General features: G+C 35.1%; 1 protein-coding gene across 1 annotated transcript; it reads left to right on the top strand.

Annotated features, from left to right (window-relative positions):
• The first annotated feature begins 1,726 nt into the window (after positions 1-1,726).
• On the top strand, positions 1,727-13,819 carry LOC131144893 (uncharacterized). Its single transcript, XM_058093827.1, has 7 exons — positions 1,727-2,134; positions 2,818-2,967; positions 3,118-3,333; positions 6,903-7,024; positions 7,249-7,412; positions 7,906-8,060; positions 13,478-13,819. Exons 1-7 carry the CDS (start codon positions 1,856-1,858, stop codon positions 13,574-13,576), a joined length of 1,185 nt encoding a protein of 394 aa, XP_057949810.1. The 5' UTR covers positions 1,727-1,855; the 3' UTR covers positions 13,577-13,819.
• The last annotated feature ends 1,122 nt before the right edge of the window (positions 13,820-14,941 follow it).

Below are 14,941 nucleotides of genomic sequence, written 5' to 3'. Positions count from 1 at the left end.
TTTGTCTATTAAGTTGGATGATGATGGGATAAAAAGATAAATTTAACAGTATAGTCCTTGTTCCCCTATCCCTAGGCATGACAGAGATTTCAACATTTGAAAATTATATATAATTTGAAAAAAATTATGACTTCAATCCATTGAATTAAATCGAATGAACCATGTCTTTTATTTAGTCTTTGGAGTTTTTTTGTTTTCTAAAAATGTTTTGAAAAATCCTAAACTTTTTCATTATTCTTTAATGTTTTTCTTGATTTTCAATAGGTCAATGATGAAACCTAACTTTTTCTAAAACCAATGCATTTCACCATACTTTTAAACTTAAACTTTTATTTCTAAAATAATTATTTTGACTCATCATTTTCAAATACTAGTAGTACAAACTTAGTCCCCTTTTCTAAAACTCTTGATTTTTTATATCGGTAATATAAGTTCGACGTTTTTCAAATCAATTGTTTTCATTTATCTATTACCATCACTTTCACTATCATGTTTTCATCAAAACATAGGATTTTAAGATCAATCTTTTTTACAGTAATATTCTAGACTTCTTGAAGTCATATCAGAGTGCTCAAATAAAGATGTAACACTGAGACCATAAAAGATATTTTTCTATGGAATCTTCTCTCTTTTTTTTATTTTGGTGAAGGCAACACACGTGTAATTGCGATAACCGTTATGCAAGCGAGTGTCATTGATTATCACTAATATAATCGGCCTATCACCTTCTCTATGCATAAATATATTCTCAAACTTTAAATCTAGTTTTCACAAACCTTTTTTCAGGATTTTTATTTATTTTTCATATATTTGTCAAAAAAATAAGGTGACGATTCTGTATTTTAACTGCTTTTCCTTTTACTTAAATTTTTTTTTCTTCGTTTGGGAACCGCAATCTTTCTTCATTAGTACCCTGGATAGAATCTGGTGTCCACACTAATTATTATTTATTTCTGATGCATGAATTAAAATTTCTAAAGAATATTATGCCAAAAAAAAAAAAAAATCATTTGGCTGATACCATTTCTCCTATTAAATTAATCATTTTAATACTTTTTTACATAATTGAAATTCTGATTATTTAAATAAGTTAGTAATTTTTACATGTTTTTAAGTTTTTATGCAAACTAAAGCAAATATATATATATTGAAATGTTGTAAAAATATTATAATCCGTAATTCCAAGTAACAAAAAATGAATAAGCCATATTAGGTTATTGTGAATTATTTTATTTTGTTCAAAGTTTAATTTTTTAAAAATACTAAATTATAAATTCAAATAAACAATATTATTTGTGCAAAGCATTAGATTATAGTAATTTTCTTTAACTAACGGTAAATTAAACAAAAATTGCAAATTTTTTTTGGAAAAAGAGTACTTTATGAATAACAATAAAAAAAATTCCTCATAATAATTTATTAGAAAGCAGACTATAATAATAATGAGATTAGTTCATCTCTTATTTTATATTTAAAAAATATATAGCTACAAAATGTAAAAATATTGATCTACTCTTTATATTTTTTTTAAAAAATGAAACAAATTTATTTATTGCAGGTGTCAAACATTATAGAGAAATCTCCTTCAATTATGAAAAATTATTAATTTGACGGTCTAATTACATTATATTTTAAATAATTTTAAATTAAAAATTATCTATTAAAAAATATCTAAAATCTATTGTTCGTATTAAGATGTAAAGTGATTTGGTGGCTAGCCCAATAATTTTCACTCAATCATGAAACCACGTGGCAATGCGTCGCCATACTCCGTCGCGAATTCGGAAAGGTTTTTAAACCAGAACAGAGTGCTTTTTGTTCGATTCTCAGATCAAAGTGTTCCGCAACAGAAACAATGGAGGCGATGAGGTTTTCTTCCATGTCTGCTCTGTACTCTTCTCTTAAAAGCTCTTCTCGCTCCTCATCTCACCCTTCACTACACTCTCTCACCTCTTCTTCTTCTTCTTCTTCTTCTTCTTTTTCCTCTTCTTTCTCTCCCTTCCAACCCAAATTCAGAAAATTGATATACCCCCATGAAGCAGTTCCCTGTAAGTCCGTCTCTACCGGAAAACGGAATCTCTGCGTGGCTTCTGCATCTAAAACGGACGATGGATCTCAAGACTCCTCCTTTCAGGTGTTAATTTTTCTGTCCTCATTTTTTTTTTCCTTTTTAGATTAGGATCTTTTAAGTAGATGAAAATCCGTAGAAAAAAGGGATAAAGCTTGTTTCAGTTTTTGAAATTAGGTTCTCTTTGTTAAAATGTTTAAATTAGTTGTTGGATTTTTTTTTGGGGTCATTGTGAAAGCTGGAGGGAGAATATAATTAGGAATGATTTATTCCTGTTTTTGCATATAATAAAGGATGATACTTTTCAAGTGCGTTTATAGATTCACATGTAAAATATATGCTCATTGTATGTAAGTATTCCCTGACTGAAGATTTTCTTCTCTAGCATTGTGGGTCTGGAATGATTTTTTATGACTATATAATGCACTGTTACATTAGTTAGAAAAAAGTTTTAAGCTTATGATTTCCAGGCCAGTATGAATTTTTTTGAGCATTGTCATCACAATGGTGGCCTCTAGCTTGAATAAAATGATCCGGCTTCATTACGTTTGGCAGATGGTAATGAGCCAATGTACGGAATTTGTACTACTATAGTCAAATGGAGCCAATTAACCCAGGCACGAAGGAGAACCAAAACCAATAGTTCACTACTGTTTCAAAATGCTCAATATCCATAAGTTGTTGCTTCTAGAGTATAATTTGCTAGTTTGAGTTTATCTCATTGTTCCATATATTGGTTCTTGTTGCAGGGAGCTGAATCGTTCTGTAGGAGCATATTGGCTTCTATGGAAACAGTCTATCTAAATAGGAATCCAACTGCAAAAGCCATCTTGGAGCTTGTCCGTTCAGTTGACAATGACCAAATTTGCTATGATCATGTTGCATTTAGAACATTCGGGGTATTGCCTTTGACGCATTCAACTAATTGAGCTCCCTGTTTAGTTACTGATTATGGTGTTTATTAAGTTATTGCATTTAGTGCTTCATAAAATATTCTGCCTAAAAAAGGGATATTGCATGGACTGACACCTTTATATGGAGCACTGTAGGTGAATGGATATGGGATTGATTCCATGGCAAAAGTTTTCCTGGATTTTGGTTACACACCACAGGAAGAGTTAAGGTTTCCTGCAAAGAAGTTGAAAGCACTCTGGTTTTCTCCTCCCAATATTCTGCATCCTGATGCTGGCAGTGGAGTTAATGGGCCTTTGCCAAGAGTGTTCATATCAGAACTTCTTGTTGATCAGATGAGTCTGCAAGCTCAGGTGTGCTGGAAAATATTCTTTTTGGCGTGATAGTTTGTGGATTTGCACCTTTCTTCATGATGTAATGATTTCTGACAGAAACACTGTTTTTCCACTCCCTGCTTTCTCAGACCTATTAATACGTGAGAAATAAGTAATCTCAATTCTCAACATCCTTAGTTGATGCAAATTTTAGGGGGAGTTGAAGTGTTACACACTTTGTTACATAGAAAACAGGTTCTTGTTCACTATGGTCATGTTGACAGAGGGGTGATGCTTATTTGTCTTTGAAAATCCACAAGACATTGAAAGCTCTGTGATATAGTTAGTGAAGAGATGACGAATAAAGTAGAAACCAATGACGTGAGATGCAGATAACATTTTTGTAACGCCCCAAACCTGAAAGTGTTCCGGAGGATTATTCTAAATAAATCTCTGATACCATAATATAAAACAGTGGAAGATCTCCATAATAAATTATCAGAGTACTAGTTTATCCCAATACATTACAATATCCATCTCAATATGAACAATAAAGATCTAAACTCATCAAAACACAATTAGATAATAACAATAACAATTCTAGACAAGATCTTCTATCTCACCCACGCTTCCACTACGTACTTTGATTGCTGCTATACTTCTCATGACAACTAAAAAATTATATGATGATGATGGGGTGAGACACCTTTCAGCAAGGATGAAATAAATTATTATCAGTGTGTGGCAACATGAGTTTTAGTGTATACAAAATATAATCGTTTGTTAAATGACAACAACTGTTAAAACACTTATAGACTGTATTCACACATGCAACATCATTTAAAAGCGAGAGTTCCCAAAGATTGGGGAGATTACAAGCCAATAACATGTAACGCTACTTTTCTATGATTCCTTTTGTAACCTTACCCATTTAGTTTGGGTGTGGCTACAACTGATACCTATCAAGGCATTCGCCTTACTCAGCAGACCCTCGGTGGAGAGTTTACTTCACCCCATTTACACGAAATACTACAGAATAAAATACATTTAATATTTTTGTTATAATTAACTTTCACATGAAAACTATAACTCACACCTATATAAATATTATAAACTATAAGCTGTTAATACTTTTGCAACTATAAACTGTGTACTGTAATTACTTTGCAACTATACTCTGTGAACTGTAACCTCTGGAATACTTTGTTCAGTTATACTCTGTTTTCATATGCTCTATTTTCATATACTCTACTATATTATACTTTGGTTAAATCTACAAATATGAATATAAGAACTCACCCCGAATGGATAAATGACATGCTTCCCCCCATGACAGGTTGTGCGGCCTGTAGGTTGGACTAAACCCTGGCCGGCCTGCCACTAGGTTAAGTCAACTGTACTTCATCTCTGTTAGTACGACTGGCCTTCCCATACTAGTCTAGACTCCAGGGAGAACTCTACACTTCATTGGCCCAATCAACTATTCAATACCAACACTCTCCTCGAGACGTGTGGTTGCACTCTACTCTTCATTACTGTAGTTACGATACTGAGCGTGCTATGGTCCGTCGGAGTTCTTAAACCATACCTTGCAATTTAACAATAATAATACTTTATACTTTACTTTCTTCTCCACAGTTCCAAAAATAATATAATACCCACACATTTCCGTATATCAATATATTATACTAAAAACTCATAACTTTAATTAAACAATAATATTCTTTCTCATGCCACACGATTTGAGTGTTTTTCATAATTATATAACTACTGGAAAATTGGTCGTTCTATTTTCAATATCTGTTTTACCGAAAACACAAGTTTAATCCTCTCCACAATTTATCTAACTCAAAATATGTATTTAATAGGAAAAACGGAGATAACCAACCCTACTCACTTTAATTCTTTACAAAATACGTATACTAAATCAAGCCAATAATTTTAACCGGTCAAATCATTCAGAAATCTATTATAATAATCCAAAAATCAAATATTTTAATTAAATCGGTTAAACTTTGAAATACAATTACTATAAAAATCTATAGGCTCACAAACGCCAGTTTAATCAACTAATAATAATAATAATAACCCAAAATCCAATTTTTATATGCCAGAATATTAAAAAAAACATGTATATAATTCCTGTTATCTCATATTACAATTTAATCGGTTAAATTATAAAAATTCCTGACATAATTTATTTCCATTACCTTATCCCAGGAGTGGTGTCTACGACGCTCCTACGACAAATTCACTCAAATTAAAATGTTGGTGGTCGAATTTGAACCCCAAAGGTATTTTCTGTTCTTTAATCGGTGCACGTTTGACCGAGAAAATTGAGGAGAGAGAGAGAGAGAGAAAGTGTGAGGAGAGAGAGAGAGAGGGGCGTAGAGAGTGAGAGATGAGAGAGATGTTCTAGGGCTCTCTATAATCAATTCAATTCAATTGAAAAGATGCTCCTTAACCTTCTTTATATAATATTATAATACTATTATTTTATATTACATTATATTAATCAATTTTTTAAAAGGCAAAAACGTAAGGCGAGGTGTTTTAACCCTCAAAAGGTGAGGCATAAGCCTTAAGGCATTGGGGCATAAGCCTTTTGAGAATTTATTTTTTACGATAAAAATTTGTTAAATAAGTTATATATATTTAAAATAAAGTAAAAATTAAGAAAATCACAAATGTAATATAGAAAAGAAAAATTACATGTACTTCGCAAAATACTTGTTGACCATTCAATAATTGCTGACTTGAATACATGACTTAAATCATGATGCAAGAGACATCTCTCAGTTATTTTGGAAAGGTTGAGGTTCAAGAGTTTTAGAAATAAACTCATATTATGACATTTCTTTTATACAAATATGTAGTTATAATTTTCTAACCAATTCTAACTTGAGAATCACACACCCAAAATGCATAAGCCTCAACTTAAAAGGCGCACAAAAGCATGTTTTTTTGTAAAAATGCGTAAGCCTCAGCATGTAATGCGTTAGCCTTTTTGGAATTTGGTATCTTAGATTGAGCCTCAAGGCGTTTTAAGCATGCCTTGCCTTGAGGCGAGCCTTAAGGTGAGCCTCGATTGAGCCTTTTAAAACACTGATATTAATATAATATATATCTTTAGATTTACCTTTACCTTTTGTTAATTAATTAATTAATAATATATTTTTTTTCCCTGGTTACTACAATTTTGATGCAAAATAATGTGTAGCTGTCAGGCATGGTGTAGGCAATGTGCTGTTTTCTCATTCTTTTTTTCTTGTGTTTGTCATGGAGCTTGATTGAAAAGTTACAATCCAGGATCCATATTCAACGAATACTGCATAGAAATTGGATGGACTTTAGATAAGTGTTCTCAACATGCATACCATTGTCATGTACAAAAAAATTCTTGATCTTTCTCTTAAATTCTTGATATTATTTCCTATTGTGATGGTTTTTTTTTTATTTTATTATTTTTAAATTTAATAGGAAATAGGATATTTCTTTTGCTCATTTTGGCTTTTAGATTTTTTATTACTTTGTTGAAAACCACATTTCCTATAAAGTAATTTCTATTCAAGTAAATTGTGCTTCAAGCAATTGCTTCATGAATGCAGGAAATAATTAGAAAATACATCAAAATATCTTGCAATGGAAACAATCATGCAGCTCTTGCAAGTGCACTTGGATCCTTGACATGGGAGAAGCCTTTATATTCTGAATTCCAACAATTGGCTAGGTACTTGATCTTTATTTTGTTTGTATTTTTATCCGTAGATCAATAATTGTATGTGCATAACTCTTTTTAGCTTCAGAATGTGTCATAATCTTAGTTGAAGTGTTAACTTCTGGCAGCCAATGCTGTAGGATCGATGCTCTGTTCAAACATGATCCATTTGATTTTTACTTGTGGACATCGGAACCTCTGCTAGAGTACTCTTGATGTGTTTTGTGGACATGCAGGGAAAGTGAATATGCTGCCTGGACCCTTGTCAATGGATATGCTGTGAATCATGTTACCATTTCCACTCATCGGCTCAAAACGCACTTGAGAAATATTAAAAGCCTCAATCACTTTATTGAAGAGAATGGATTCAAGTTGAATTCTGAAGGAGGAACTTTGAAGGGTTTGTTGCCAATTTTATAGTTATTATTCTATTAGTAATTTCACCCCCAAATTGATTCAAGTAGAGATATATTGATTGATATAGTTGGGAAGGGAGGTTCTAAGATACATTCTTGCACCGTGGTGAATTACTTACACAAATATGATTGATTCAAGTAGAGATATATTGATTGAGCTAGTTGGGAAGGAAGGTTTTAAGTTACATTTCTGTAATCTGGTGAATTACTTGTACAAACAAGCAATACACCAGACATATCCTTGAAGGTTCATAGGAAAACAATGATGTTTTCATTATTTTTCACAAATCACCAATTCTCATGGATTTTTTGTCATGTTTTTTTTTTTTTAGTCATTTGCTGTGTAGGATATATTTAGTATTTTTGCGTCAATTTGTTTTGTTTATTATATGACTTTATTAGACAATACTTAAAATTGTTCATGTTAATGTTTTTATTTTTTTTTTCAACTAATGACTTCATTTTTTCAATTGCCAGTTAGCCCTGATGGCCTATTGCTGCAAAGTTCAACTGTAGCAGATTCAATCCCTTTTCAATTTTCCGACGGTTTCACTGAATTTGTTCCCTGTTCATACATCGAATTTGCTGAGCGTCTTGTGCTCCCTCAATACAAAGATTTACCCGAAAGGGAGGTAATGGACCCTTCTTATAAAACCTTTTCCCTGTGAAATTTAATTCTCTGAGAGGAAGTGCTAAAAGGTGAATGTTTCAAGATCAATGACATAAAAATACCTGTGACAATTGAACTGAATGGCTACTGAATCCTTACAAGTAATTGTTTGTTAACCTATTTATTTATGTGCATATAATTGTCCGGGAAGTTCAACTGCTAACGTGGCTTACAATATCTGCCTGGTAAAATTTCCCATTTTCAATTTTTTTACTGTCCAAACATTTTTTTAGTGGCTAAGGGAAATTGAATTAATAGAGCAGCGAGGGATTGCTTAGCCCATATACAAAAAGAAAAATAGAGTCAGAGATCAATAGCTCGAACCAATCTGTGAGTTCAGAAGTGAAATCCTTGAGTTCCAAGGAAAAAAGAGAAAAAGAAAAAGGAATGAGCTGTTTAGTTTTTAATTTTCTGTGTGTGTAAAGCTTGTCCTTTGGATACTCATCTGTTCTTTTGCACCAAATATTCTGCAGAATGCAGTGAGAACTTTAATCCAGGCCTTCTTACCTCTTCCTTTCAAATCAGTGGCCTTTCCAATATCATAGGAGAGATCTCACATCCTTGGGCATCACCGACGGACATTAAACCATTGCCACAGACCCACAACTTCCCAGAAAAATCAGAATGCAGCAAAATATGGTTGGGGTTCTCGTCCAAAGATTTGCTATTGCAGCACCAATTGGTCAAAAATTCAAAACTAACCCCTTTTTCTAGGGTTATGTCCTGTTAGGACAGCTTACCAGTTTGCTTCCCAGATCCCACCCCTCCGAAAAAAGAAAAGGGAAAAAAGCAACACTTCTTGGGACATTTGCTTCCAAATGGTTTGCCACAGGGAAAAGATAGACAACAGAGAAAAATGCCCCTACTCCCAAGCCATCTTTTTGTCTTCCCTATTCTGCCTCCACCTGGTTTTATACAGGTCTCTCAGCAACAGCTTCACTTTTTGCGTCTCCCAATCATAAATATTCCAACTTAGGATAAATTCAAACAATTCCATTGTTCCAGCAGTGCAATTGTCAGCAACTAGTTTTATGTTCCTACAAGCAAGATTGAACAGGGCTGGATGTCTTCCTTCCGAGGTAGAAATACTGCACCAGATACCAAGCCAGAAATGTATCTTATTACTGTTACCCCCACAAATTTTGGTCTTTCATATACAGTACTTTCCAAAGTCTGCACTCATATGTTGTTTCACCATAATTTTTCACAATTACTTCTTGAGTCCCTTCTGCTCTGAGGAAAATCTCTAGAACCATTCCCAAGTAGAGTTTTATTGAGTGTCTGGGCACACATTAGCGCTAATGCTCCTCTGCTCAGTGGAGAAAAGACTGTTTTACAGCTGTGAAGATGAAATTTAAGCACCTCTTCTGAGCTAGCCCACAAAAAATCCCTTCGAAGCTTCTAAGTTCTTTTGCCACAGCAGCAGGAATTGGAAAATAGGATAAGATGTATGTCAGCAGGCATGAAAGGGTATCTAAATCAAAGTGATCCTCCTTCCTTTTGAGAGAGACTGCGTCTTCCAACCAGACAATCTTTTTTCAAATCTGTTAACTGAGTTACTGCTAATCCAAGGGAAGGTCCAAATACTGAGTTGGGAGTTGTCTTGTCGTGCATTCTGACTTCTTGCCAACAGGTGCATCCATCGTTTCCATAAGAAACTTTACTCCTCCAAACATTAACTCAGACCAACATAGCTTCAAACCAAAGTAAAAAAAAAAAAAAAAGCTGAGGTATTGTAGTTGCTCCTTCTCTCCCTTACCGAAGAGCAAAGCTTCATGAGCAAAAAGGTGTCTAACCCCCAATCCCTAGCTGGCGTACAATTTTGAATCTTGTAAGCAACCTCCATTCATGGCCCTTTTCACCATTGTAGAGAAGGACTCCATGATCATGATGAAGAGTTAGGGAGAGATAAGAGTCCCTGTCTCGAACCTCTAGAGCTAGGAAAAGCACCATTGTAGAGAAGGCCTCCATGATCACGGCCTTCCCCATTGACGGTGAGGCCATCGGAGGGGGAACAAACCTTCCCAACCACCCAAGGCACCGGTGAGCCGACGCCGACCTGCAATATATGAAGATTAGACTTAGAGTTTTCTAGATGAGAAAGAGACTGACCTGCATTTGTAAGTGTTGTTTGGTCCTCCTTCTCCTTGGAGGTACGCAAGAACTCGCCGTTCGGAGATAAGAAAAACTTGCATGCAGCGTGTGGTGGTGTCTGATTAGGACCTGCTGCGACGGTGTGAGTGACGAAGTGGACGGCGACGGTGGCGGTCTCCTTCTGGCATGCAGCGATGGCAATCTCTGGTGGTGTGATGCTGGAGGGAAGCCCTAGCTTGTATTTTTCAAGTGCGGCCGGCGAACAGAGATCCAACCTTCTTCAAGTGCAACCGGCAAAGAGTAGTATTGGAATGACGAACAACCTCTGCTGCAGGAGTAGACGCCGCTGTGAGGAGTGGAGCCTAAGATGGCCGGAGTTGTTCTGCTGTATGGCAGTCCCCCTGTGGGGCGATGGCGACCCCCAATATAAAAAATCTGATCTTTGTGTAGAGAGCCGATGGCGACCCCCCATGTAGCGAAGGCGTGATGCCTGCCCTAAAGCTGGCATGTAGGTGGGTTTTCTCAATCAAATACAAGGCAGATGGAACCATTGAACGATTCAAAGTTAGAGTAGTCACCAAGGGGTACACTCAAACTTATGGAATTGACTACATGGAGACATTCGCACTGATAGCAAAAATCAATACTGGCCGTATTCTTATATCCTTGGCGGTGAATCTTGACTGGCCATTGCACCAGTTTGATGTGAAGAATGTCTTTTTGCATGGAGACCTTCAAGAGGAAGTATACATGGAGTTGCCCCCCGGGATGTAATATGCAGTCAAAAGATGGAAACCATGTCTGCAGATTAGAAAAGGCCATATACGGTCTGAAGCAATCTCCAAGAGCATGGTTTGGAAGGTTTACAAAGTCAATGAAAGCTTTTGGATACAAGCAGAGTAACTCATATCATACTTTGTTTGTGAAGGAATCATTACTTGTCTCATTGTGTATGTTGATGATATGATAGTAACAGGAAATGATTCAGAAGAGAGGAGCGCATTGCAGAACCACCTAGCCCGAGAATTTGAGATGAAGGACCTTGGTCCATTGAAATACTTGCTTGGTATTGAAGTGTGAAGATCAAAGGAAGGTATCTTTCTATCTCAACCAAAATATGCCTTAGATTTACTAAGTGAGACTGGTATGACCGCATGTAGTCTAGTTAGCACTCCTATGGAAGAAAATTTGAAGCTAGGCATGTATCCGGATCAAGTTCAGACAAACAAGGAGAGGTATCAAAGATTTGTTGGGAGACTGATGTATCTTGCACATACTCGGCCTGACTTGGCATATGCATTAAGTGTCGTAAGCCAATTCATGCATTCTCCAAGCGAAGAACATATAAATGCAGTTACCCGCATTTTGCGTTACTTGGAAGTCATTTCTAGGGAAAGGGATTATGTTTAAAAAGGGGAATAATTTGGATGTCAAAGGATACACTGGTGCAAATTGGGCTGGATCAATCAAAGATAGGTGGTCTACAGGAGGATATTTCTCGTTCGTGGGAGGAAATCTGGTCACTTGGCAAAGCAAGAAGCAAGTTGTAGTTGCTCTATCTAGTGTTGAATCTGAGTTCAGAGGAATGGCTAAGGCAGTATGTGAATTATTATGAATCCGTAATTTATTAGAAGATCTGAATATTAAGCGTGACAGCCCAATGAAGCTATATTTTGATAATAAGGCAGCTTGTGATATTTCTCACAACCCAATTCAGCACGATCGAACCAAACATGTGGAAGTTGATAGGCATTTCATCGAGGAGAAACTAGAAGCAAGGATCATTGAAACACCTTATGTCTCGTCTCAAGAACAACTTGCTGATCTACTCACCAAGGCTGTATCAAGTCGAGCATTTCATGATGGTCTCAACAAAGTGGGAATGGGCAACATCTACACACCAACTTGTGGGGGAGTGTTGAAGATTCTAGAAGTTTTGACTCTGCAAGTTGGTATACTTCCGTATATAAATTGATTGTAAATATGTTTCCTAAATTAAAGATATGCTGTAATGGTTAACAGATTTGTAGTCCTAAACTTTAGCATTCCATTTATGTATAGTGGCTATTTATGCCCGCAATATTGTAAAGCAATGGACAATGAATAATACCAAGATTTGACTCATCTTTCATAAAAGGCCTGGGTTTCCCTGCTTTACAGACCCATTAACAATAGCACTGCATTCAGAATTTAATTTCTTGGATCAAAGGCATTCTGGTAGTGGAATATAACTGAGCCCACAACCTTTTTAAGCCTTAAATGCAATGCCTTCCCCATGATTTTTTAGATAACCAAGGTTCCTCGTCTGAAGTCCTTGATATCACTAGCACCACCCTTTTTTGTGTAGCAGCACAACAAAAGTAGAAGTAAGGCCTTTTTCGAAGCTCTCATCTTCACTTCTTAAGTGCTTAAGAGCAGACTACTTCCTCCTTTTCTGTAGGCTTCTCTAGCTACATTATATCCTCCTTGCCTATAGAACGTAACTTGTATCTATCAATCTTAGGCCCTTTGGACTTCAGTGTACAGGTCCTCGTGGATCCCTTTGCTATTGTCATTTTTTCAATAACCTGGTTACCCCTGAAATTTATGTATTTTAGTGTGGATTGCATATTTTCGGAGAGCACATTTTTGTATGTTATTTTACTAGTTTTTGGGTTGATTAATGAAATGTTTGCTATTGCCACGATCCCCTCATTAAGATGGTATAGTTCACAAATTTTGAAGTGATTAAAAATGTAACACAGGTGAAAACTTGGATCTGGAAGATAATTTGATGATGATAATTGTAAATAATTGAAGGAAGAGCCTTCCATGTACTATTAATTTATAGTTTACAGTTACATCTGCATTTATGGATAAAAATATTTTTGAAATAATGCCTTATAACATCAATATGCTAATTCTATTTAAATCTAATATGGAGAAATCTGAGTTTGTTAGCAGTAAGGTTTCATACCCCCATATTATAGAAATATAGAAAATTTTAATTTGCTTTAGACCAAAGATCTCTTTATGTTGTTTCCTTAAAATTAAAGTTGCCTGTTTCGCCATAGAAATATTTTGAAATTGTGTCAGGTCATGATCACCAAACCTTGCCCCCACAGTGGTGCAAGCGTGTCCACACACACTCACACTCCCACATACACATACACTGATACACATACGCATACTTATATTGGTTATCGTGCTGCTCTGAGTGCAAAGGCACATGCATGAATTTTCACATTAGTTCTCTCATTTTTGAGTATTGTCCTTACCATTTACTTATTCTATCGACTTGGGCAGGTTAAAGAGTTCCACAGGCGAGACGGATTTGAAGTTGGAAATGCTGACAAGATCTTTGAGAGCACATCCAAGGATCAGTTAACCAGGACTGCTGCATGAAAAATAGGACATTCATTCCAACAAAATAAGCATCATTTGGTGGAATTAAGAATTTCATACTACTAACTGAATAAGTATGGTTTGGGGAATCCTGCTGATGGGTTTTCCATAACTTGGATGTATGTGTGTATATAAATGAATATGTGCATGTATGTGGGCAGAGGGCCACAATTCGAAGGTGGTAACATGTAGATAAAATTTCTTGCTATAGAATAAAAGAAACTGGGTTCTAATTTGATTGAATGCTTGCTGTGTTGTGGAATATTAATTTCCTCATTTTCTATTTGATTATTATAAATTTATTGACTTTTTATAAAAGAAAAATGACATTCTAGTATTTATCTTATTATTTTTAAAAATTTAAAACTAGTGTTGTGTACGTTTTTAATCTGTGTTTTTTGACCTGTATAATGCATGTAACATAATTATATATTTCTTCTGAGATTTGACAAAAGATAGGCTTTCCCTGAGGTTTTAAAAATATGATAGATATCACTTAGCATTTGTTAAGAAAACACAAGTCTTTCTTAAAAAGAATTGCGATTTGTTCGTCCCCTTTCTCCCCCAATCACTTGTTATTCATTCGCCATCCATGCTCGAGTTGCCCTTTTTCTATTGACAAAAACCCATTTATGGAGATCATTGTCACACAATCACAGCAGCCTATGCTGAAACCATCGTCTTTGGTAACTCCGTGCACAGGCTTATGAACTTTCACTTTTGACAATAGTACAATACCATCAAAACCCAATTGGGCTACCCCTTAATACTTCACTATTTGGAGGCCAAATAAAACCATTGGTAATAGCGGACTTTTATATGGATGGGAGGTGTGCTATCTTCTGTTATCTAGAATCTAGTCTAGATCCAAATTTCAACCTTCAATCGGCAAAAGAAAAAGAAAATAATGCGTCAAAAGTTTCAACCCCCCAAAAAAAGAGAGAAAAAAATCGAGCCATTAGAAAATATCATTAAATTCCAAATCATCCAAAGAGAGAAAAGGTAGGGCTCAATTTATATCCCGACCAGTGAAAACTGTCTGTACGGCGAGATAATTAAAAGTTTGAATTATATGTAGGTGACAATAGAATGATTAAGTGTATCTTCAGGGAAATAAAAAATTGTCCAAAGATAACAAATGAACTTGAGTTCTCAACTTTTATGATGGATATTGATTATGAGAGAATCTAAATAATCGTACTAATACTAATAATACAAAATTGCAATAATATATCATTTTAACATGTAACTTGAATGTAAATACAATCTGATTATTAGTAAAGACACATAACAAAAGCATATTTCGAGTGGACTATTTCGTTAAATGTTACCTTTAATAATATATAATGCAAACAATATTTAGGT

Source organism: Malania oleifera, chromosome 12, assembly GCF_029873635.1.
Source record: "Malania oleifera isolate guangnan ecotype guangnan chromosome 12, ASM2987363v1, whole genome shotgun sequence".
Taxonomy (NCBI): Eukaryota; Viridiplantae; Streptophyta; class Magnoliopsida; order Santalales; family Ximeniaceae; genus Malania; species Malania oleifera.
The sequence above is the reverse complement of the archived record's forward strand: the minus strand, read 5'-3'. Positions and strand labels throughout refer to the sequence as shown.